The 23,496-nt window shown below is 37.0% G+C and overlaps 1 protein-coding gene across 4 annotated transcripts in view; it reads right to left on the reverse strand.

The window, feature by feature from the left end:
* Nucleotides 1-23,496, reverse strand: part of dco (discs overgrown casein kinase 1) — a 238,541-nt gene that overhangs the window by 140,333 nt on the left and 74,712 nt on the right. For all 4 annotated transcript variants that reach the window (XM_090387640.1, XM_090387641.1, XM_090387642.1 and 1 more), the window contains exon 4: nucleotides 5,404-5,632. In XM_090387640.1, the coding sequence (XP_090243766.1) occupies nucleotides 5,404-5,632 (229 nt within the window). The remainder of the gene's footprint in view (nucleotides 1-5,403; nucleotides 5,633-23,496) is intronic.

Genomic DNA, 23,496 nt, shown 5'->3' on the forward strand with positions numbered 1-23,496 from the left:
AAAATAAACAGCTGCCCCGATTAACCGGTGGCCCAAATAACCGGAATCCACCGTATATGATATCAAAATTATTTTTTGCATCCAGTTCCTTTGTAACCACATCATAATAACCAATCAATTTGTCAGATAAGACTTTCCCTTAACAAACCCATGCTGCGTCTGAATTACTGCTGCAGTCTTGTCTAGATGATCCTGCAATGCATCTTTAACCAGTGACTCCATTATTTTACCCGGAACAGAAGTTAAACTAACTGGTCTGTAATTACTTGTGTCACCCTTCGATTCCCCTTTGTGAACTGGGGACACATTTGCACATCTCCATTCTGTGGGGACATCCCCTTAGTCCTAGGATGCTCTCATAATTATGACTAAGGGTTTGCTTACTTCCTTTGCCACCTCCTTTAATATAACTGGACAGATCCCATCCACCCCAGGTGCCTTTCTTATGTTTAACTTCAACAATTTCTCCTCCACTTGGTTCTCAGTTATTACAAAATCATTAAGCACCCTGTTACAATTTGATCACCTTGTGGCATTTTCAAACCTTAATAACTCCTCATGTGTGAATGTAGATGCAAAATACTCATTCAGTTTGTTTGCTATCTGAGCAGGATCATCAACAGTCGAACCATCGATATCAAGTGGACCAATCAGGTTTGTCCCCATCCTTTTCGAGTTTATAGGTAAAGAAATCTTTGCTGTTTTTCTTAGCATCCTTTGCCAAAGATTTCTCATAATCTGCCTTCGCCTGCCTAACCTCCTTTGTGACTTGATTACAGACTAGCTTATATATATATATCATAGGCTTCTGTGTCGCCTGATAATTTATATGCATCCCATCCATTTTTCTTCTCAGCCACGAGTCTCATTAGTTCATTTGACAACCATTTAGCCCTAGAACCTGGAACAATATTTCTTAATAGGTATGAAACGGTTAGTAGCTTCCACTATTAATTCCTTGAATGCTTCCCACTTAGAATTTGTTGTTGGTAACATCATCAGTTGGACCCACTGTACAGAATTTAAAAACTGTCTGAGACCACTATAGTCACCTTTACGGAAACAAAAACCCCTGCCTTTACCACTGGTGGTAATTATATCTTTAAGTAAATCCCACATCAGCAGTGATCTGGTCATCACTGCTGATGACCAGATCAAGAGTATTACCCTCTCTGGTTGCCTCTCGAACACGCTGCTGCAGAAAACAATCATCCAACAGATGTCTTACTAGTGTGCGAGTGACCAACCCACAAGTTCCAGTCAATATCTAGGAAGTTAAAATTCCCAATTATAAGACATTCTGATTCACTAGCCCACTATTTCTCTGTACAATTGTTCGTTGTACTCATTCGAGTCATTAGGCCTATAACACACTCCTACTCTTATTTTTGCTTTCGCAGTGCTTATGTCACACCAGACTGACTCAACAGTGTACTGTTCATCTATATATCTACTGGATGCACTTCTTTCGATTTTATGTTTTTCTTAATTTACAGCATAACACTTCCTCCCTTCCTATCTTCCTATCCTTTCTGTACACAATGTACTCCACAAATTCCAGTTCTGCATTCCTTATATCTGTGTGACACCACGTCTCTGCTATCCCAACAATATCTGCCTTCAAGGTTTTGACCAACACTTCAAATTCATCAAATTTATTTAATATACTTCTAGCATTGGTATACATGTACATATTCTTATTATTAGTTACCCTAACACATCACATATACCCACCTATTTCACGATAACTGCCATCAATCTCTAAAACCCCCAACACCACTCGCTCCAGGCCGCTGCTTATTCTATTAGAAGTAGTGCAAGAATCACCTACACCTCTGCCTGCAGCTAGTTTTACCTTTTAGTCTGCGAATCTCCTAATCTAGCAGCTTTCCAACCCACCTATCACTGTCTCGATAGTGCATTAGCAAATATTCTTGCACCCTTTCTATTTAAGTGTATCCCATCCCTGTAGAAGCAGTCTCTCCTATTAACAATTGATGGGATCTATCCAGTTATATTAAAGGAAGTAAGCAAACACTTAGCCATAATTATGAGAGCTTCTTTGGACTCATGGGAGTTACCCATGGACTGGAGATGAGCAAATGTGACCTCAATCTGCAAAAGGAGTATCAAAGGGCGACACAAGTAATTATAGACCTGTTAGTTTAACTTCTATTCCAGAAAAATTAATGGAGGCACTGGTTAAAGAAGCACTGCAGGATCATCTAGACGTCAATTACAGCTCAGACACAGCATGGTTTTGTTAAGGGAAAGCCTTGCCTGACCAATTTGATTGGATACTATGATGTGGTCACATCAAAGGAACTGGATGCAGGGAATAACTTTGATATGATATATTTGGATCTTAGAAAGGCTTTTGATACTGTTGCACACGGAAGTCTGCTGAACAAATTGAAGCAGTGTAGCATTGGAGGCAAATTGCTGCTATGGACAAAGGGATAGTTGAGTGGGAGAATCAGAGAGTGGTAATCAATGGACACTGCTCACTGTGGACTAATGTTATTAGTGGAGTCCCGCAGTGTTGGGTCTACTGTTGTTTTCTGTATTTATAAATGATATTGATGATGGTATATCAAGCTTAGTGTCCCAAGTTTGCAGAAGATACGAAGGTTGGCAGGATTAAGTACACTAATGACAGTACGCTGCTGCAACAAGATCTAAAAAAGTTGAGCAGATGGGCTGAGAGGTGGCAAATGAAGATGTTTTTACATTGGCAAATGTAAAGTACTACATATGGGAAGCAGTAACCCCAGAATAACGTATCAACTCTGTGGTACTACACTGACAGTGGTAGAGAACGATAAGGACCTGGGGGTATTTGTGCAGACAGATATGAAGTTTTCTGAGCAGTGCAGACGGTCTGCAAGAGTAGCTCATGGTGTCTTGTCAATGATATACAGGAATTTTTCTAGCAAGGATAAGGAGGTGATTATCCCCTTGTATAAGGCAATGGTCAGGCCACACCTTGAGTACTGTATACAGGTCTGGAGGCCTCATTTTAAGAAGGATGTAGAGCTATTGGAACGAGTACAGAGAAGGGCAACAAGATTAGTGAATGGAACAAAGGGTTGCTCTTACGAAGAAAGGCTTAAGTTTTCCAAATTAGTGTCTGGAACTAGGCACCTGCAAGGTGATCTGATTGAGGTGTGAAGCCTTGAATGGCTTGAGCATGCTCAATGCTGATGGGATCCTTCCTCTTGCTCAGAATAATCACCTGAGATGTCATAAATTCAAATTGAGGAAAGACAGATGTAGGATAGATGTGCGAAAGTTTGCCTTTAGCCAGCGGGTATTTGGTTGGTGGAACAGACTTTCATCCTGTATTGTGGAAGTTGATAGCCTAAATAAATTTAAGGCTGAGCTGGACAGGTATTTCGAACAAAAGGAGGGGTGAAATGGGAGAGTTTTTTTTTTTTTTTTTTTTTTGGCTGATGCTGCATAAGCTTGCTTTCTTGCATCATATGCCTCTACTAATGCTAAAAATTACTTCCACAAAATTGTCTCTTAATGGGGGATTTTAAATTTCCAGATGCTGACTGGAACTTGTAGTTGGTCAGTCACACACTAGCAAGACTTTTGTGGATGACTGTTTCTACAGCAGAATGTTAGAGAAACAACAAGAGAAAGCAGTATTCTTCATCCAGTTATCAGCAGAATTCTTCACATATTACATATCCACAAGTAAGAGACCAACTGGGCGGCAGTAATCACAGTGCACTGCAGAATTTACTTAAGAACCTAACTACTGTCAAAAGTAAAGGGAAAGGCTTGCTTTCATAAGTGTAATTACAGTGGTCTCAGAGTTTTTAAATTCTATGCAGTGGGACTAACTGATGATGTTTCCAACAGCAAATTTTAAAAGATAAGCATTCAGGGAAATAATCATAGTAGATACTAGGCTCTTCATACAACTAAGAAATATGTTCAAGACTAAGTCCTAAATGGATGTCAGATGAAATGATGAGATTTGTGGTGAAGAAGAAAAATGCATGGGATGCAATATAAATTATCACCTGATAATTTATATACATTAGAAGCCTATGGTAGATATAAATTAGTCTGTAATCATGTCACAGAGGAGGTTATGCAAGTTAAGGCAGATTACGAGAAGTTTCTGGCAAAGAATGCAACAAAGACTTTTAAATAATACAAGGAAGGGGTTGATCACATTGGGCCAAGTGACTTCAATGGTTTACTTGTTGATAACCCTGCTCAGGTTTCTGAAAAACTGAATAGGTATTTGCATCTACGGTCACGGGAGGACTTCTTTAGGAAAGAGGATGCTAGAAGATTATCGAACTCTTAATGGGAAGCTGAGAAATACTGTGATAACTGAAAGTAAAGTAGAGGAGAAATTGTTGAAGCTAAACATAAAAAAGGCACCTTGGGGTGGATGATATCTATCCAGTTATATTAAAGGAGGCAGCTAAGGAAGTAAGCAAACCCTTAGCCATAAATATGAGAGCATTCCTGGATTCAGGAATCCTCTCATATTTATGGTCTCATATAAATGCTCTCATATAATTCTCATATCTCCAGTCCTTAAGGACTGGATATTTGCAAATGTTCCCGAATTCATTAAGGGAGATCTAAAATTGACATTAGTAATTACAGACCTGTTAGCTTAACATCTGTTCCAGGGGAAAGTAATGGAGCACTGGTTAAGGAAGTAATGCAGGGTGACCCAGACAGAATGCAATTATACTGCAGTCCCAAACACAGAGCATGGATTTGTTAAGATACAATCTTGTCTGACCAATGTCATTGGATACTGTGATGCAGTAACAAAGAAAATGGATATAAAAAGTAATTTTGTTATCATATACTTGGATTTCAGGAAGACATTTGATACAATTGCACATAATAGACTGCTGTACAAATTGGAAAAAATGTGGCATAATAGGCAAGTTACTATTAGGTATAAAGGGATGGTTCAGTGGGAGAAGAATTGAGTTTTCAGATTTGCAGATTCCCCCACACACACAGCATTCTGTAATTGGTGGTTCAGATATCAACCTCAGATATTAGCTGTGTGCAATGCAACTGGCAATTTTCACTGCACACAGATAGCTGACAGTAGTTCACAAGGACAACACAAGTCTGAATAGCACTGCCGGTGGTTCACAACAGTTGGCAGTTTGCAATAATAAAAAGCAAAGTTCACTTTATGAGTAACTATGGCTAGAAATATATATTCTTTTCTATAAATGAAATCAGCTTCCTACCACAACGATGAATTTACTAAAGAAGCACAATCCCTTGTACTACCTATTAAACTGTAACCCAACATGTTAAAATATACATATTCTTATGAAATAACAAAGATAATGCAATTTTCATCCAAGATTAGAAATATATATCAAAGAAATACAAAAGGCTTACCTATTCCTAAATGAGTATTTATACTAGCATAACGAGCAGTTCCAGTAAGATTTTTGTTTTCTCTGTAAGGAATATGCTGATGTGTACGTGAGTCCCTGTACTTTTTAGCCAGTCCAAAATCTATTATATACACTAAATTTCCTTTTTTCCCCAGTCCCATTAAGAAGTTGTCAGGTTTAATGTCACGATGAATAAAATTCTTGCTATGGATGTATTCTATTCTGCTGATCTGCAAAATAAAGAATTCTTTTAAAAATGAAAAACATATTTTAGATATACAAATGCAAAACTTAATTATTATAAGAAGTGTAGAAAAGACTTTAGTGCTATAACAGAGTACCATGGAGAACATGATAGGAATAATATAAGTGCAAATATTGCTTCAGATTCAATAGTAATACCAAGACTGAAAAAATTTAGGAGGAGCGAAAAAAAAAGCCAAGGGTTACAGTCCCTAAATTTTATGTGAATAACGTTTAACCACCTTGTTCAGCAACATGCCTACACCTTTTCCCCAGTTTGAAACCGAGACATATTTTTGCTGATCACTATTACTCTCTGTGAATGATTTTTTGAAAGATTTGGACAAAACTGATTTTAGAAAAGGATTAAAGGTATGCAGAAATATATTAACAAGGAGGTTATGCAGAAAACTAATTGGGCAATTATCTATCTTACCTGCTTCTTTCAGTTACACTCGAAACTTTGTCTGGTGTATATAGTTTACCGCATACTATGTCTTTACAAGTGTGTTTGTGAGCTGATTTACAATTCGTGCAGGATGAAAAACCATACTCCATCCATCAGATCATCTAACTATAGTTCCCACTGAAGAGATCTTGAGGAATTCCTCAAGTTTTTTAAAAGAATTGAACCCCAACATCTCCAAGTGAAGAGACTGCTACAATCTCACAGAGGTCGATTTCTTATGAAACCAAAATGATATACATGCACAAGCTTGTATACTTTCTACTACTACTCTGTAATAGTTTTCTAAAAACTTTTGATCCCAAATATGTTCATCAACATATACTAAAAACAGCTACAGGTATCCTTTGCTGATTGTTGGTTCCAATTTTCCTGAATTCCCAATGAATTCGGGTAAATAAAAAAAAAAAAAGAAATTAAATTTATAAACAAATTCAGAAAAATTAATAATACAACACATAAATAGCTACTGTGGGCACTTAATTTATGTAATTCAAAAACATCAAAGGGCTGGACAGGCTGATTTACAAGGGCAATGAAAGAACAAATTAAACTTATTCTGAATCAGACAAAAAAAAAAAAAAAAAACTGGATTTTCCCATCAATAAAAAAAGTAACTATTCAACTCCACCTTGAATTTTGTCAGATTCTCTAACTTTGGGGCAACTTATTTCAACAATCAACTCGTGCCAAAAGGTGAATTTCACAAGATCCAATCTCCTGTTGCTATCCAAAATTTTACATTTGTGGGGCCCTGTTCTAGTTTACCAAGTGAAAGTATACCTCATTCATTTTGCTCTTACATTAAGGAAGGAGCCTTGATCAGCTTGTCACTAAAATTTCTAGTCAACAGGCTCTGTAATCCACATCTAAGACAATCCACACGGGGACAACCCGTGGCACTCAAAACCAATTAAATTCCCCTTCTTTGGAGCAGAGACATGGTGTCATTCAGACATAAGCGTGCTGAATTTGAATATGGGGAGTACAATGTATACAGAAAGGACAGGAGAAGTGGAGGAGTTATGCTCTTCATTAAAAAGCATATTAAATCTAGGGCAGTGCATCCAGTCAACATGAGTGACAACTGCAATGTTGAGAATCACTTTGGTGTTATATAAGACTAGGAAAACAAAATTGCGAGCATGAGTGTGCTGATGAGTATACCAAACAGCTATACAGAGAAACAGTGGGTCATTGTTACGTTATTTGGTTTTTAGGAGCATTAGCAACTAAGGCCATATTGCTCCGGGATATGCGGTGGTCATTCCCTGACCTTTCCGCATCCTCCGTATTTGGTGGTGACGGGCTCGAACCCCAGTCTAATCAAGAAGCATGTGCTACGCACTGCTGCTCCTTCCCACCTGGCTACAGAGGCACCTCAGTGGGCCATTAAATCATAATGACTTATAATGAGGTATTTTAACTTTCCAAATGTTGACTGGAATTTGTGGTTTTGTCACTCACACCCTAGTAAGACTTTTGTAGATTTCTTAAATGACTGTTTTCTACAGCAAAATATTAGAGAAGTAACAAGAGGAACAAACACTCTTGATCTGGTTATCAACAGTGATTCTACATGCATAAGGACCCAAAGAATCTGTGGTGAAGGTAAAGAAAGCCAATGCGAGAACCACAGCAAACTACAGGGAAAGGAGCATTAGCAACTAAGGCTCGGTGCTACAAAAACATGGGCTGCCAAATGTTGTTGAAAATTCATTTTCTTCATTCTCATCTCAATTTTCTCCCGAAAATCTAAGAGATGCCAGTGATGAACAAGGGGAGCGATTTCATCATATTGCTCCAGGGATATGCAGTGGTCATTCCCTGACCTTTCCGCATCCTCAGTATTTGGTGGTCACGGGCTCGAACCCCGGTCTAATCAAGAAGCATGTGCTACGCACTGATGCTCCTGCCCACCTGGCTACGGAGGCGCCTTTTTGGCCCTGTAAATAAGAAAGTGGACTCAGGGAATTCCCCAGTACTGTTTCCCACCATTTTCACGTTTTTAGCATTCTTCATGCTTATCTCACAGTATGAGACAAGCATGAAGGTAAACTCTCCCTGGTAGGGAGAGTCTACCAGAATCTCTTAGGAAACCACATGCACCCTGCCATTTTGCTTTTTTTTTTTTTTTCCCTCTCAGAAAAGAAACACTAGCACAGTCTCATCAGTTCTGCACTGTACACAAGTGATTTGAGGAACAGAGTAAAGATATCACTCATCTTGATTGGCCTCCAAATTCAGCAGACCTCAATCCAATTGAACACATGTGGGATGTTTTGGAACAGGAAGTGAGGCATGTGGACAGACATCTGTCATCTATTCTGACTGTGCAGACAGCATGGCACATTACTAAAGCCTTCTTCAGACATCTAGTAGATGTCAATGCCTAGGCAAATAGCAGCTGGCTATTATACATGCAAACGGTGGCCCAACACGGTATTAGGTAGGTGGTCATAATTAAGTGATCACTCAATGTGTCTGTTTATTTTCACACATAATATATAAGAAGAAATATATAATAGTAGTAGTAGTAATGGAGGCATGTGATGCAAGAAAGCAAGCGTATGAGCTTATGTAGCATCAGCCAAAAGGAAAAAAAAAAAAAAACAACAATTTCACACATCCATTCCCTCTAAACGTCTGTCCAGTACCTCCTTGAATTTATTTAAGCTATCTATCAGCTTCCACAGTGACAGATGGAAGTTTGTTCCAGCAATTAACTACACAATGGTTAAAGCCAAATTTCCACACATCTATTCTACAACCGTTTTTCCTCAATTTGAATTTATGCTCCAGGTTTGTAATCTAAGAAAGCAGAAGAATCCCATCAGAATTCAGCGTGCTCAACCCATTAAAGGCCTTATACAACTCAAATAGATCACCTTCCAGGTGCCTAGTCTCCAGCCGCTGCAATTTGCAGAACTTAAGCCTTTCTTCGTAAGAGGACCCCGTTGTTCCCCTCACCAATCTTGCCCTTCTCTGTACACGCTCAAGCAACTCAATATCCTTTCTAAAATGAGGCCTCCGGACCTGTACGCAGTATTAAAGGCGTGGCCTGACCATTGCCTTATACAAAGGGATAATCACTTACTTTTCCCTAGTAGCAAAATTCCTGTATATCATTGACAATACCCCATGGCCTGCTCTGGCAGCCTGTCTGCATTTCTCAGAAAACTTCATATCTGACTGAACAATTACTCCCATATCTTTTTCATTTTCTACCACCCTGACTGTAGTACCACACAGTTGGTTTGTTTCTCTGGGATTACTTCTACCCATATGCAGTACTTTGCATTTATCAATGTTAAACTTCCGTTGCCACTTCTCAGCCCACCTGCCCAAATTTTCTAGATCCTGCTGCAGCAGCACACAGCCATTACTTCATAACAACCCTGCCAAACTTTGTATCATCTGCAAACTGATATTAAGCCTAATATACCTTCATCAATATCAGTGATAAATATACAAAACAACAGTGGGCCCAACACCAAACCCTGAGGGACTCCACTAATAACATTAGTCCACAAAGAGCAACGTCCACTGATTTACCCACTGTCTTCTCTAACTCAACCACCATATTATCCATTGTAGCAACTTACCCCTAATACCATACTGCTCCAATTTGTACAATAGTCTTCCATGCGCAACTGTGTCAAAAACTTCCTGGAATCCAAGTATATGATATCAAAATTATTTTTTGCTTCCAGTTCCTTTGTAACCACATCATAGTATCCAATCAAATCTGTCAGACAAGACTTTCCCTTAACAAACCCATGCTGTATCTGATTTATTACTGTAGTCTTGTCTATTTTTTTTTTTTTTTTGGTAGTTGTTGGTGCATCGGCTTCTGTGGCCATAATGCACCTCACAAGGTTTTTGCAGTACTCTGATCCAAGCCCAAGGCGGGATTTGAACCCGCGACCTTTGGGTTGCCAGGCAGGCACTTTACCCACCCGGCCAGCCCGGTCGGCTGTAGTCTTGTCTAGATGACCCTGCAATGCATCTTTAACCAGTGACTCCATTATTTTCCCTGGATAAAAAGTTAAACTAACTGGTCTATAATTACTTGTCACCCTTAAGTCCCCCCCATTGTGAATTGGGGATACATTTTCATATTTCCAATCTGTGGGGACTTCCCCTGACCCCAAGGATGCTCTCATAATTATGACTAGGGATGTGCTTACTTTCTTTGCTGCCTGCTTTAATATAACTGGATAGATCGCATCCACCCCAGGTGCCTTTCTTGGATACAGAGGTGATTATTACTTTGTATAAGGCCATGGTTGGGCCACACCTTGAGTATTGCATACAGGTCTGGAGACCTCATTTTAGGAAGATGTAGAGCTGCTGGAATGAGTACAGAGAAGGGCAACGAGATTGGTGAGGGGAAGAAAGGGTTGCTCGTACCAAGAGAGACTTAAGTTGTGCAGCGTATGGAGACCAGGCACCTCCAAGGTGATCTGATTGAAGTGTATTGTATAAGGCCTTAAATAGTTTGAGCAAGCTCAATGCTGATGGGATTTTCCTCTTGCTCAGATTACACAAGGGGACATAAATTCAAATTGGGGAGAGACAGTTGTAGAATTGATGTGTGAAAATTTGCTTTTAGCCAGCAGGTAGTTAATTGCTGGAATAAACTTCCACCTCTCGTTTTTGGAAGTTGACAGCTTAAATAAATTCAAGGAAGAACTGGACAAACGTTTGGAGCAAATAGATGGGTGAAATGGGAATTATTTTTTATTTTTTTTTTGGTGATGCTGTATAAGCTTGCTTTTTTGCATCATATGCAAGAAAGCAAGCTACAGCATCAGCTAAAAAACTAATGGTAATGCTAAAACAAAAAACTAATGCTCATCTGTATACATTAATTTTGAAATTTAAAGAACTTAGTGGCATAGGATATTTGAAAGAAACTTAAAAATTAAAGTGCCTAATGCTATCTAATACATAGACACACAGTGGTTGCCACAAATTCCATCACCATAAATTTTCAATTTTAATGATTTTGAGAGAAAATTTGCAGTGACATAATTTTTGTTCGCCACTGTATATGCATGTATACAACTAACAGAATTCAAAGCTGGCTTTCTCGGGAATGTAGGATGTTCCAGATTTTTGCAAATTTCAGTTTCGGTTTTGTTATTAGTACAGTACTAGCAAATAATGCAAGGAAGCAAGCTTATGCAGCATTACCCAAAAAAAATTAATAATTTCATTAATTCTTCAAGACATTAATCCAAACTGACTACCTGCACAACACAAGATGAATATTTGTTCAACAATCATCTCTCTACATGAAAGCAAATTTTTGCACATATATACTACAACTATTCTTTTTCAATTTACGACCTCTAATGTTTATCATCTGAGCAAGAGAGTTAGGGTGTCATTTGCATTTAATTTACTCAATCCCTTTAAGGCCTTAAACACTTCAGTCAGTCAGGTCTCCTTGCAGGTGCCTAGCTTCCAGACTCAGCAATTTGCAGAGCTAAGGTCTTCATTTGTAAGGGTACCCATTCCTGTCCTGACTAATCTTGTTGCTCTTGTGCCTGTTCCAAAAGATCCATATTCTTAAGCTGAGGCTTCCATTCCTGTAGGCAGTGCTCAAAATGCAGCCTAACCCATCCATGATGTACTCAAGGCTGTCACACATTCTCTCAAGTATGACAAGCTAGGCTTGCCTTGAAAGTCTAAAATGCTAATGGAACTGATATTTGGGTGACACTTGAGTCAAGTGGACCAAATTTCAGTGAAGTACGGTCATTCAGTGACCTCCACATCCTCTGCTTCCACCTTCACGATGGTAGGGCTCTTAGTAACCATTTGTATAAACCCCCGGCTTGTAGGTCCTGAGATACAGACCTACTATACTGTAGGTGACCACCCAAGTGCAAACCAATGTAAGCAAGGCATCCATACCACATGGAGAAATGCTGCCCTCCATGTGGAGGGCAGCATTTGCCTTGTAGAGGGCAGAAATGCTGCCCTCTACAAGGCAATAGTAGGTGGTAGATTGACTCTTATCAGCCAATGCAATACCACTAATTTGATTATTGGGGGCTTCAAGTGGTGGAACCCATGTTTAGTCTACAGAAAAGCTCTGACAACACCCCCATCTGTTTCATCATGCAGTATGATTGATGTCTTTTGAGGTTATGATGGATATCATGTCGAGATCCAATACTCCTTACATGGATATCATGTCGATATCCAATATTCCTTTGAGGGTACAATTCTAAAACAGTGTTCACAGGCCAGCTGCTAAATAGCCCGCTGAATGAACTTATTGGCAACTCTCAAGGAGGCTTCCAGATCAGCTAGTGTATAATCTCACTCACTCTACTCTGCCAGATAGTGACTGGAGGGATTCCAAGTAGTGTATATGCAGAAGGGCATTACCGAAGCCACGTTAATGTGGAGTTGGGTATATTCTTGCCGTATGTATGTATGTATGCCATATCCAAAAATTTCATAACTTAATACGACATATCCCCCCCCCCACATTCTCTTACTACTGAATACATTATGAATAGTTAAACTAACAGAGCAATCTGTCAAACGATCTAAACCTCCCAAATACTTCCTCATTCATTTCACAAATATGCGGTTTCATAACGATCTCAATGATGTCTATTTCTACTTATAGTTTGCCAAGTCCCATGTACTTTTTCTGACAGTATTGCAATTATCAGTTGATTCAACCACTGCTCATCTCAGTTGTCATAATTAATCGCTTTACATTTCCTTTCGCTTCAAAGGTGATACTTCTGCATATGTTTGCTCAGATATTTCCTGTCAGGGACTTAGTATTTTGGGAACTCTTTTTTTATTTTCTCTGGTTTAAAATCTCTCTAACCCATTCAGTCAAATTTATCTGTTGCCTCCACTGTTCTACCAAATCTATTACTCACTTGGTACTCCTTGACTTCCTCTCTGGTTTTGGTTTTCTAAGACTTCGACATTAGCTAGTGTAGTCCGACATACCCAGCTGGTCAATATGCTAAGGCTTTTGCATTTACTAATGACCTTGTACAGATTGTTCGTTTAGCTACTAAAAAACCAGACAATCCTAACCACACAGCCAACACGCTTTACCTTTTTTGCACAAACAACCCTTTCAAGTACATAGTTGAGATGAGCAGTCCTCTATGCACCTCAGATCACTTGATGATGGTCTCTTCTCCAATGGCACCTCTATCTCATGGTGTTTGGCATTAAAATAAATGAAAAACGGGTTGATCTGCGAGATCTATTTTCTTCTTTTCTTTGGTTGGATTATTGTTTTTAATCTTATGATGTCAAGATTTGCTCAGATCGTGGTGTCAGTAAAATAATTCTTGTAAGGATGAAATCCATTATTCCACACTCCACCTTAAAATCATGTCCTTTATCAAAACTTTGGTTTTCCGATAAATGTGCTAAGACTGTTCAAGATAAGAACGTTGCATAGCACAATGGGCTTGTATTAATTCTGGTTCATTTTCTGTCTAAACAAAAGCTCTCAACAATTGTAAAACAGTTATTAATCAGTCCAAACTAAACTTTGAACAAGCTTAGAGTAGGAAAACTTTCTTTTTGTCCAAATGGTAGTCAAACATTCCAGTCTCTTGCCAAAGCTATTGGTGAAACTTCTGCCCATCTTTATTCCCACCTCTCTCAAACCTTGATGGTTTTATTGTCACCTCAGGTAAAGATAAAGCTGACATGTTAGCATCCTACTTTTCTTCTAACTCCTGTATTGACGACAGTTGGTAAACCACCTCCGACCATTCCCATTAAATTCATTCAATGTTTCCTGTGATTTTCCATCAAAAGGATGCCAGAAGAAATTTGAACAGTCAAGAAAGTTCCAGGTCCTGATCTATTTCTCCACTTGTTCTCGAAACGTGTACTGCTGAGCTTACTCCCTCTTGTTCTGGGGTTGCCTTTTTAAGCTCTCTTATTCCCTGGTGTTTACTTTCTGCTTGGAAATTTGCATATATATCTAGTCAGTTCCTAAACTATTCTTCTGAATTGGCTTCTATAATTCATTCATTCTCTCTCTCTCTCTCTCTCTCTCTCTCTCTCTCTCTCTCTCTCTCCCCCCCCTCCCCAAACCAGTCCAAACATGTGCCACAACCAGTCATCATCCTTTTACTCACAGAACCAACTTTTCTTCTTCCTCATTTATTCCATCAACTTCTGTTTTCTAGAGCAACCTTCCTTCATACAGTTTGTGAAAATTATAATCTACAGAAATTCAAGTCTAATGTCAACAAGTATTGACTCATATAAAGGGACAATTACCTCCTTGTCTCAGCTTGCAAAATTTCTATATATCACTGCAGAACCTCATGAGCTGTTATAGCAGCCTCTCGACATTATTTAGAGAACTTTGTGTCAGATTCTACCACCCCCCAAGTTCTTTTCTTTCTTTCTTTACTAGTTTGAGTGTGGTACCATCCACTTGGCAAGATATTCTGGGATTATTGCTTCCTAGGCAGTAACTTGCAGTTATCATTATTAAACCTCAATTATCACTTCTCAGCTCATCTGTCCTATTTTCAGGTCTTGTTGCAGTAGTACACCTTGATTCCTATCAAGGTGTACTACTTTCATTAATTACCTTTCCAAACTTAAGACTGTATGCTTGATATGTATTCAGCTGTTACTGAATACTGTTACTGAATACGGTAAGAGGCTCAACACTGAACAGTGAAAAACACCACTAGTAACTTTAGTCCAAGAATAGTGCCCATTTATAACTACACTCTGTCATCTCCCATTAACCATTCCTTTATCCATAGCAGTAAGCTGCCCTAATGCCACACTACCCCAATTTGTATTGCATTCTTTCATGTGGAACATATCAAATGCTTTACTGGAATCTAACTATATAATAAAATTATTTTTTACATCCAGTTGCTTTTTTTACTGTATAACAGTAACTAATCACATCAGCCAGTCACGATCACCCTTAACAAATCCATGCTGTGGTTTCCATATAACTGTATTCCTGCCAAAGCAATCTGCATTATTTTCTTTGATCACCGACTCCATTATTTTATCAAGAACAGAAACCAAGCTTACAGGTCTACAATTACATGCTTTTCTCTTTGATGCACCCCTTTATGAAAGGGGAGACATTCACATCTCTAATCTATAGGAACATTCCCTGCAAGGATGCTCTCATAATTATAGCTAAAGGTATACTTACCTTTTTTGCTGCTTCTTTTAATGTAATCAGAGAAATCCTTTCAGCTCCAGATACCTTTTCACTTTTAGCTTCAACAATTTCTCTTCCACTTTCCTCTCAATTAATATTAACATTACATGGATCATTCCTTTCATAAGCAACCAACTCTTTGCTACTTTTCTTCGTATTTCTAACCAAAGACTTTATTAATCTGCCTTAGATCCTAATCTACTCTGCGACTTGATTGTAGACTACTTTATACTTGCTATATGTTTCTGTGTTCCCTGATAATTTATATGCATCACATGCACTTTACTTCTCTGCCCCTAGTCTTATCAGTTTACCTGTCATCCATTTAGTTCTAAACCTTGAACAGTTTCACTTAGTTGGCATGAAAAAGCTTGGTAGGTTCTACAATTACTTCCCTGAATGTTTCTAATATTTGCAGTTGGTAACATTAGCATTTGGTCCCAGTAAAAAGATTTTAAAAATTGTCTAAGACCATTGTAGCCACCTTTACAAAAGCAAAATCCCTTCCTTTTAACCTTGACAGTAGTTCCTTAAGTAAATCCCACATTAATACACTGTAATCACTGCCACCTAGTGGTTCTTTTACCTTTTCTTTTATTGCCTCTCTGGCATGCTGGTGTAGAAAACAGTCATCCAATAAATCCAAACAGTTCTCCTACTGTGTGATCAGTAGGTACCTGGAAATCACCCAACAAGTTCCAGTCAATATCTGGAAAGTTAAAGTCCATTCCACAATTATAAGGCATTATGATTTACTGGCCTACTCTATTTCTCTATATAGCTCTTCATTATATTCATCACAGTCATTTGGTTTATAACATACTCCTACCCTCATTTTTGTTTTCCAGTGCTTTTGTCACACCAAACTGACTCAACCTTACACTCTCCACCTATGTCAAACAGGTGCACTGCCTTAGAATCTACATGCTTCTTAACCAAGAGCATAACTCTCCTTCCTCCCTGCCTTTTCTGTAAACTTACTCTCTATATTCAAATTCCACATCCCCCAGACCTGAATGGTTTCTGTGTTCATGTGTGAACAATGTTTCTGATATCGCTACAATGTTCATATTTGATGACACTAACAAATACTTCAAATTCATCAGATTTGTTTACTATACTCCTTGCATCACTATAGCAAGGAGTGCACTTGTTTTTTTGTTTTTTTTTTCACTCCTAATAAAGCTAAAACATCTCATGTAATTTCTTTTTCTATGAGGGCCACCAACCCAACAGGCCATGCAATCCTCTACACCTTTGTTTTCCTGGTTGTTGTTGTTGTTGTGTGTGTGTGTGTGTGTGTGTGTGTGTGTGTGTGTGTGTGTGTGTGTGTGTGTGTGTGTGTGTGTCCCAATAGAAGTACTGCAAGAATCAATTTCACCTCTACCTATGGTTGTTTTTAAATTATCAGCCTGTGTATCTCCCTAAGCTAGCAGTTTTGCAACCTGCCTAACAGTCTTGATAGAAACAGTGAATATTCTATTACCCCTTCTATTTAAGTGCATCCCATCCTTGTAAAAACAGCCTCTCTTGTTAACAAGTATAGATCATGCCAAGAAAAATTCTATCCCATGAGCCTTGAACAGCCTCTCCAGGACTGACTTGTCTCATAAGGCTCTCATCGTGTACTCTTCTTAATGTCTGGGCAGCACATGATGTAATTAGACATTTGCAAACAAATTAAAAGTGCACACAAATAATTTTGAAAATAGATGTAGCATTTCAAAGTGAAGACATATCCAGTCTTTTTTTTTTTTTTTTTTTTTTTTAACAAAAAGAAGTCTGGAATGCACTCTGATCCTTTTCCATTAATCATATTTATCTTTGTTTATCTTATAAACAGAGAGAGAGGTAAATATTAATGGCAATTGAATTGGCACCTGTTATACTCCCAAGCATTAGGAAAGGTTAATTGGCATAATACAAAAAGATTTAAAAAAAAAAAAAAAAAAAAATATATATATATATATATATCAAAAACTTTTTCCAGGAATACAGAAATTTGGCTCTTTTGTACCTGTTTGGGATGTGGCCTCCACAAGGTCAACCCTCTTTTAAACAGAGGCTAGAAGTTGAGCGAGGTTTTTGGGACACCATCCCAGATGTGGGAACAATATTCCATGGTTGGGCAGATTTCAGATTTGTACAGAATGAGCAGCTATGAGTGAAAAAGAAAAAACTTTTTTTGGTGCTGGGGAAGTAATATTTGTGATATGCTCATGCCAAGACAGATTAGAAGTCAGGGTAATCCCTAATGGAGATATGTGACCTTATCAAGAAATATCAGTGGCATCAAAGACAAGCATAAGAGTAGCAGACTTTTTTTGCGAGAAATAAAACAGGGCTGAGTTTTTGAAGTTTCTTTGCACTACTGGAGAATTGCCTGGAGATCAGTATTTAAAGAAATGGCGGTGGATATTCACAAAGTTGAAGCTGTTCGTGCAGAGCAAGGTTTCTCAAACTGGAAGGTGGAATGTAGGGTGCTATCATCAGCAAGGTTAGGATTTGGAGTTAGTGGACTGGCATTAATGTACAAAAGGAAAAGAGTGAGAGAAAGAACTAAATCTTAGAGACCACCAGCAGCAAGTGAGAAGTTAGAAGGGCAGTTGTTTACCATAAGCTTAACTGTCTGATCAGTGATCACAAATATGAAATCCATATTTGTGATCACTGATCAGATTGAAGGTATGAAAATAGTTCAATTCATAACTGGTGAATTGGTGTGATTTAGCAGGTCTTGATCCCTAGGCATGTCCAAAGTATATTTAGATGCATAGTTTGAGACAACTGTGCATCTGTTGTGTCACTGCCTTTTAAAGAATTCAGTTGTATTAGTGACTGAATGAGAATTATTGCAATGTATGTAATGTTTGGGTCATTATTTTTTTTTGTTTTAAAGTAAGTTTTTGATTCTTTTGCTTCAAGTTATTCAATTTATGTTTTGGTACTTATGCAATTTGTTTTTTTAAGCTGTGTTTCCCCCCCCCCACCCACACCCACACCTAGTATAGTGTGCATTGAAACAGTGTGTACTCAGAGTAATTATAAGGATGTGTAAGAATATTAGTTCATTTGGTCTTTCTGTTTTGCCTATATATTCACCAATCAGAATCTAATAATAAGGCCAAAACGGTTCTGTATAGAGAGTGGCAATTCGTTTCCATATTTTAGTTCAATAGTCAGAACTTCATAACCTGGTCAGATGATGTCTTGTGATTTAGTGAACCTTGATATCGAGGCTTTTCCAAAGCATAATTTAGTTGGATAAAGTTTGTGACAATAGTACATTTTGCTTTATTATTATTTTTTTTTAATATTTTTTAATCCTTATCATTAGGATTAAATTTGAAATATCAAATCTGCCCAGACATGATTAGGAGGAGTACATGATGAGAGCCTTGTCAAGCAAGTCAATCCTGAAGACACTGTGCAGGGCTCATAGGGTAGAGTTTTTCTTGGCATAGTCTGTGGCTGTTAACAAGAGAGGCTGTTTTTACAGGGATGGGATGCACTTAAATAGAAGGAGTGCAAGTATATTTGCTATCTGCACTACACAAAAAAAAAACACGAGATTTTAATATTATGACATATCTAACACCAGTAAAACCTACCTTGTGTGATAAGTGTTTTGTCTCATGTTCCACATGTTATGTAACAGACTATGGGCATTTCAATTTGTTAATTAAAGATGGAAAAAATTACACAGAAATTCTCTGAATCATTCTAAAAATCTGATTTTAATGGCAAAGGTGCAGTTTACTATTTTTTTGTGAAAATGAACTCTTAGGATTTTGAACAAGTCAAAAATACAGAAGTGCTGTAAATTGGGAAAGTTGGAACAGTTATGTATATGTTATATGTACACTGCTAACCCTGCAGATTAACTGAGAATACAAGGTGGTAACTGCTCAGTGGATTTTGTATATTAAAATATTACATACCTGAGTAAGAGTGATAATATCTAATTCAGATACGCACAGCTTAGGATGCAATGCACGTACAAAAAGTTCAGAAAAAGTTTTGGTGAAGAAGTTGAGAAATATTAAGGAGCTGTGACAAAAAGTTTTTAATGCAATTTGCCAACTTCAGAGTATTATGGATGCTAATCCAGAATGTAAAATTCGTAAAAACAAATTAAAAAAAAACTAAGCTGACTATTACAAAGTGGTCAGTTTAGTCTGCAAATAGTAATAATTTATGCTACATGTTAAGACAATAGTAAAGTAATTTAATTCCAAAAATAAAGCAAACAATCCAAATTCAAACACTACTAAAACTCATCACAGTAATAACAAAACAAGTAATCGTTAAGCATGTAACAATAATTAAGAAAAACACTCTGCACACCAACAATAACATTTCTTGTCAGGAAATATCCAGTGACTCCTGTTTCATAAAAGTTCTTACTTCATTATACAAAGTTCCAAGAATAAATTTTTATTTAAACAAAATATATTGGTAGATACATATCAAAATAATGAACCTGACTATTTATACATTTTTTCCGATGGTTATCAACCTCTGACTTTCAGAAAGCTAGAGATTTTGTAATTTTTATGAGAAAAAAAAAAAAAAAAAAGTGATTTTTAAAAATCAGACTTTGCATTTAAAATTCACAACATACATTTTTATTTATTTATTTATTAACACAATGTATTGTTTTTTGTTGTTGTTTTTTTTAAAGTAAAATATCACGCAAAATAACCACAGCAGTTCTTCCCCTAGTAATTTTGTAATATAAGTGGTCCCAACTGAGTGACTTTCACAGGTATTTATAAATCTGCATCCTTGCATATCAGTATATCTAATTTTGTTTTCCTGGTTAAAAATTCTATGCTCACCTTAGGTTCAGCTTATTATATACATAATCTCAAATAGTTAAAATTATAGAAAACAAAATACATTAAATAAAAACTACTACTCCAATGGAGGAAATACATTACTATTTACCTAGACTACCCAGACTGCAATTCTGATCCTATTTTGGGACTTCCTGGTGGGGTATATCCATATATTTTGGGTATATCTCATTACTGGGTTGTTCAAATCTTCATAGTGCTTACCTATCCACAGATGGAACACCAAGCAGGACAGAAACTGCAGTTTGGGTAGTAGCACCATATATACACATAAATGTAAAACCAAACCAAATTAGCATACACTCAATATTAACAGCTTTAAATAAATAGTAATATACGTCTACACTGGAGTTTGTTTCTTTTATTTTAAGCCATGTGATACCATGGAAACTTGTAGTGTGGAGGCAACATCTGATGCCTCTACAATATGATATTGATACATAGCTGACCGTAAGATTTCTCTGGTTTAGAAATGTGCACGATTTGGATATTTTTTTTTAAAAATGAATATAGCTTGGAACCATTTTGATTAGTGTCATCTGTAGCAATTCAAAATGGGATTTTTTTTCAAGCATCAGTCTATGTAATTTCACTTATCTGCTCTTTTTTGTTCTTCTTCTTGCTATTTCAGTATTGGGGAACATTTCTGAACAACACACTTGCATGATTAGCACAATTAATTATGTTTTATAATAGACAATGAGAATAAACATTCAGCACGTATGACAACACTGTCACTTGTGAAATGCTACATCTATTTTTGAATTTCTTTCTATGCACAATGTCTTTATGCTTATTTGTTTGCAAATATTTGATTACATCACATTTCCTGCCACTTGAAATTGAAAAATCACATCTACATACAGTACACAAAGCAAACATTTTACCCTTTCCTGAGTTTATAAAACATTGAAATCTTCATATATGTCTTTGGAAGGAAATTTTACTTATTTCTTTGGCATCTCACTGAATGACACTGTTAAATAGCTTTGCACCACCTAAGTATGATGAAATGAAATGGTCACATATTACAGAGAATAATGCTGTTATCTCTAATTCTAATTTAGCAATGTAGCCTAGCAACATCTGACGGTCAAGTCATTAATGAAAATAAGCAGAACTTTTAAAAATTCCAATCTTAATGTAGTTTTACTATGACAGCGAGACTGTAAAGGGATCTCTCTTTTTCTCAATATATATATATAGACAAATGTATTTGATCAATGTATTGAGTAAGGTTGCTGACCTGTCAATTGTAATTACAAAGGAATAAATTGAGAATGCTTGCAAGATAAAAGCTTATTACCTGAAATTAAATGAAATTAAGATTAACTTAAAAATAACATAAAAATAATAAAAATGGTACCTAACACTGCAGGTCCTAGGACTTTAACTACGTCTTCCAAGGGTTAGGAGCCAAAATCGTAGGAGCCACAGCAACAGGCAAGATCCCTGTTTCTGTTATGATGTATATGTACGAAATATATACATTATAGCCGACCTGACAGAGACCAAAAAAGGAAGGAATAAAAAGAATATAATTCAAATGAGGCAGATGTGTCAGCAAAGGGAGAATAAATGAATATCAAAGTAGTGCTGAAAAGACACTCAACTTTGCTTAAGACGAAAAAAGAAGCGATAGCAGGATAGCATCTCGGTATTGCTTTAGGCCAGCCTAATCGTGCGCGAGAAATAAATTGTAGTGTTAAAGGATAACAGAAAGCAAGTGGAATAAGGGGAATATAGTTGTGCTTGGGTTGTCTGGGGTTGTGAAACCTGTACCAAAGTCGGCCCCTGGACGGAGGACTGGACATATGCCTCATGTGTTTAAGTCAGTATTGGTATTGTTATTGCAAATAATGGACTGAACAATGTCAGTGAAGAAATATAAAAAGAAAATAAAAATAATCATAAAGACAACAAAATAGTAAGTAGGGCATAAAAAACAAAATGCCCCAATAACAAGCCAATCCATGGGAACAAGCTTTCTACACCGTGAGACACAACAGAGGCTAGGGGGTATATGACTATACATGATGTACAAGCCTGAAACCAATATGGAATCAATCTACAATTATGTTATTTATATCAATGTCTATAAGTTTTTTTAAATTTCAAAATATTCAGTGCTTTTTTTGAAACGATGGTGGAAAACTGCAGGGAAATTGCCTAGTAATTTGCCATGGAGTAGTTTAATATTGTCTGAAAAGTAACTGTTGTTATTGCATATTGTGGCAATTCTGATACATTGGAGAATATTATATTTGAATTCACTTTTTTAGATATATTAGAGTGCCAATGGGTAAAACTAATTACATTAAAGTTAAAAGCTTCTCTTTATTATATATGTTGATTATGATATGAGGGCTGTTGATGTTGACATCCAGGTCTAAATAACTGGCTGAATAGTCATTCTTGTTTGTTTTCTCCAGAGTAAGTTCTGAAGGGTTAACACCAGCAAAGTCCTGTATATGGGTTCAACTACCCTGTACATGTAGGGTAGTTGAATACTAATAAGTCATCAATATATCTATAAAGCATTATGTCTGAAGGTAAAGAGGTCTCAGACCAGTATAGATATAGGTTGTAATTATTAAAATTATTAAGACACAGGTAGTGGAGCTATCCGTAGGGGCATCTTTGGTTTGTAGGTGTACAGATTTATCATCAAAAATGTAGTTATTAGAAACAACAGAGTAATGAGATTGTTCCAATAAACTGAATTACAACCAATAGCATGTTTGCAGTTGCTGTAAATTTTATTCAAGACTAGTTTTAAGTTAGTTAGGTCTATGTTGGTAAATACTGTTAAAGTCAAAAGTTTGAACATGAGAGATGTTGCCAGTATTTATGGCATTAATAACTGGTATATTATTGTTAATTATTCTACTATCAGGAATGATGTCCATGATAGGTTTAAGTAACCTTCCTAAAGTTTTGCCCAGGTTTATGGGCAAAACTATAATTGCAGGAAGTGATGAACCTGAACCTTGTGGGGTTTTTGGGGAACTTAGGTATGTGGTAAACTTTTTTAATAATTACAAAAAATTTGTAATTATTAAAGTTGATTTTGTTTCTTACTGAAAGCAATTAACTTCTTGGTAATAATACTGCTGTTGTTAGTAATGGCCTTGTAAGTGGCACTGGAATTTAGTTCTGCATTTAATGTATGGAAATAAAAGGCTTTACAGATTATGGCATAGTTGCAAGAGGATTTATCAAAAGGGATGATGATAAAATGTTTGTGTAGGTCTGCCAGTTGTTAAATCTGGCAGGATTTAAGTTCCTGCCAGCAAGAACTTTAATCCTGCAGGA

Source organism: Mastigoproctus giganteus, chromosome 13, assembly GCF_048544385.1.
Source record: "Mastigoproctus giganteus isolate SK-2022 chromosome 13, ASM4854438v1, whole genome shotgun sequence".
NCBI classification, from domain to species: Eukaryota; Metazoa; Arthropoda; class Arachnida; order Uropygi; family Thelyphonidae; genus Mastigoproctus; species Mastigoproctus giganteus.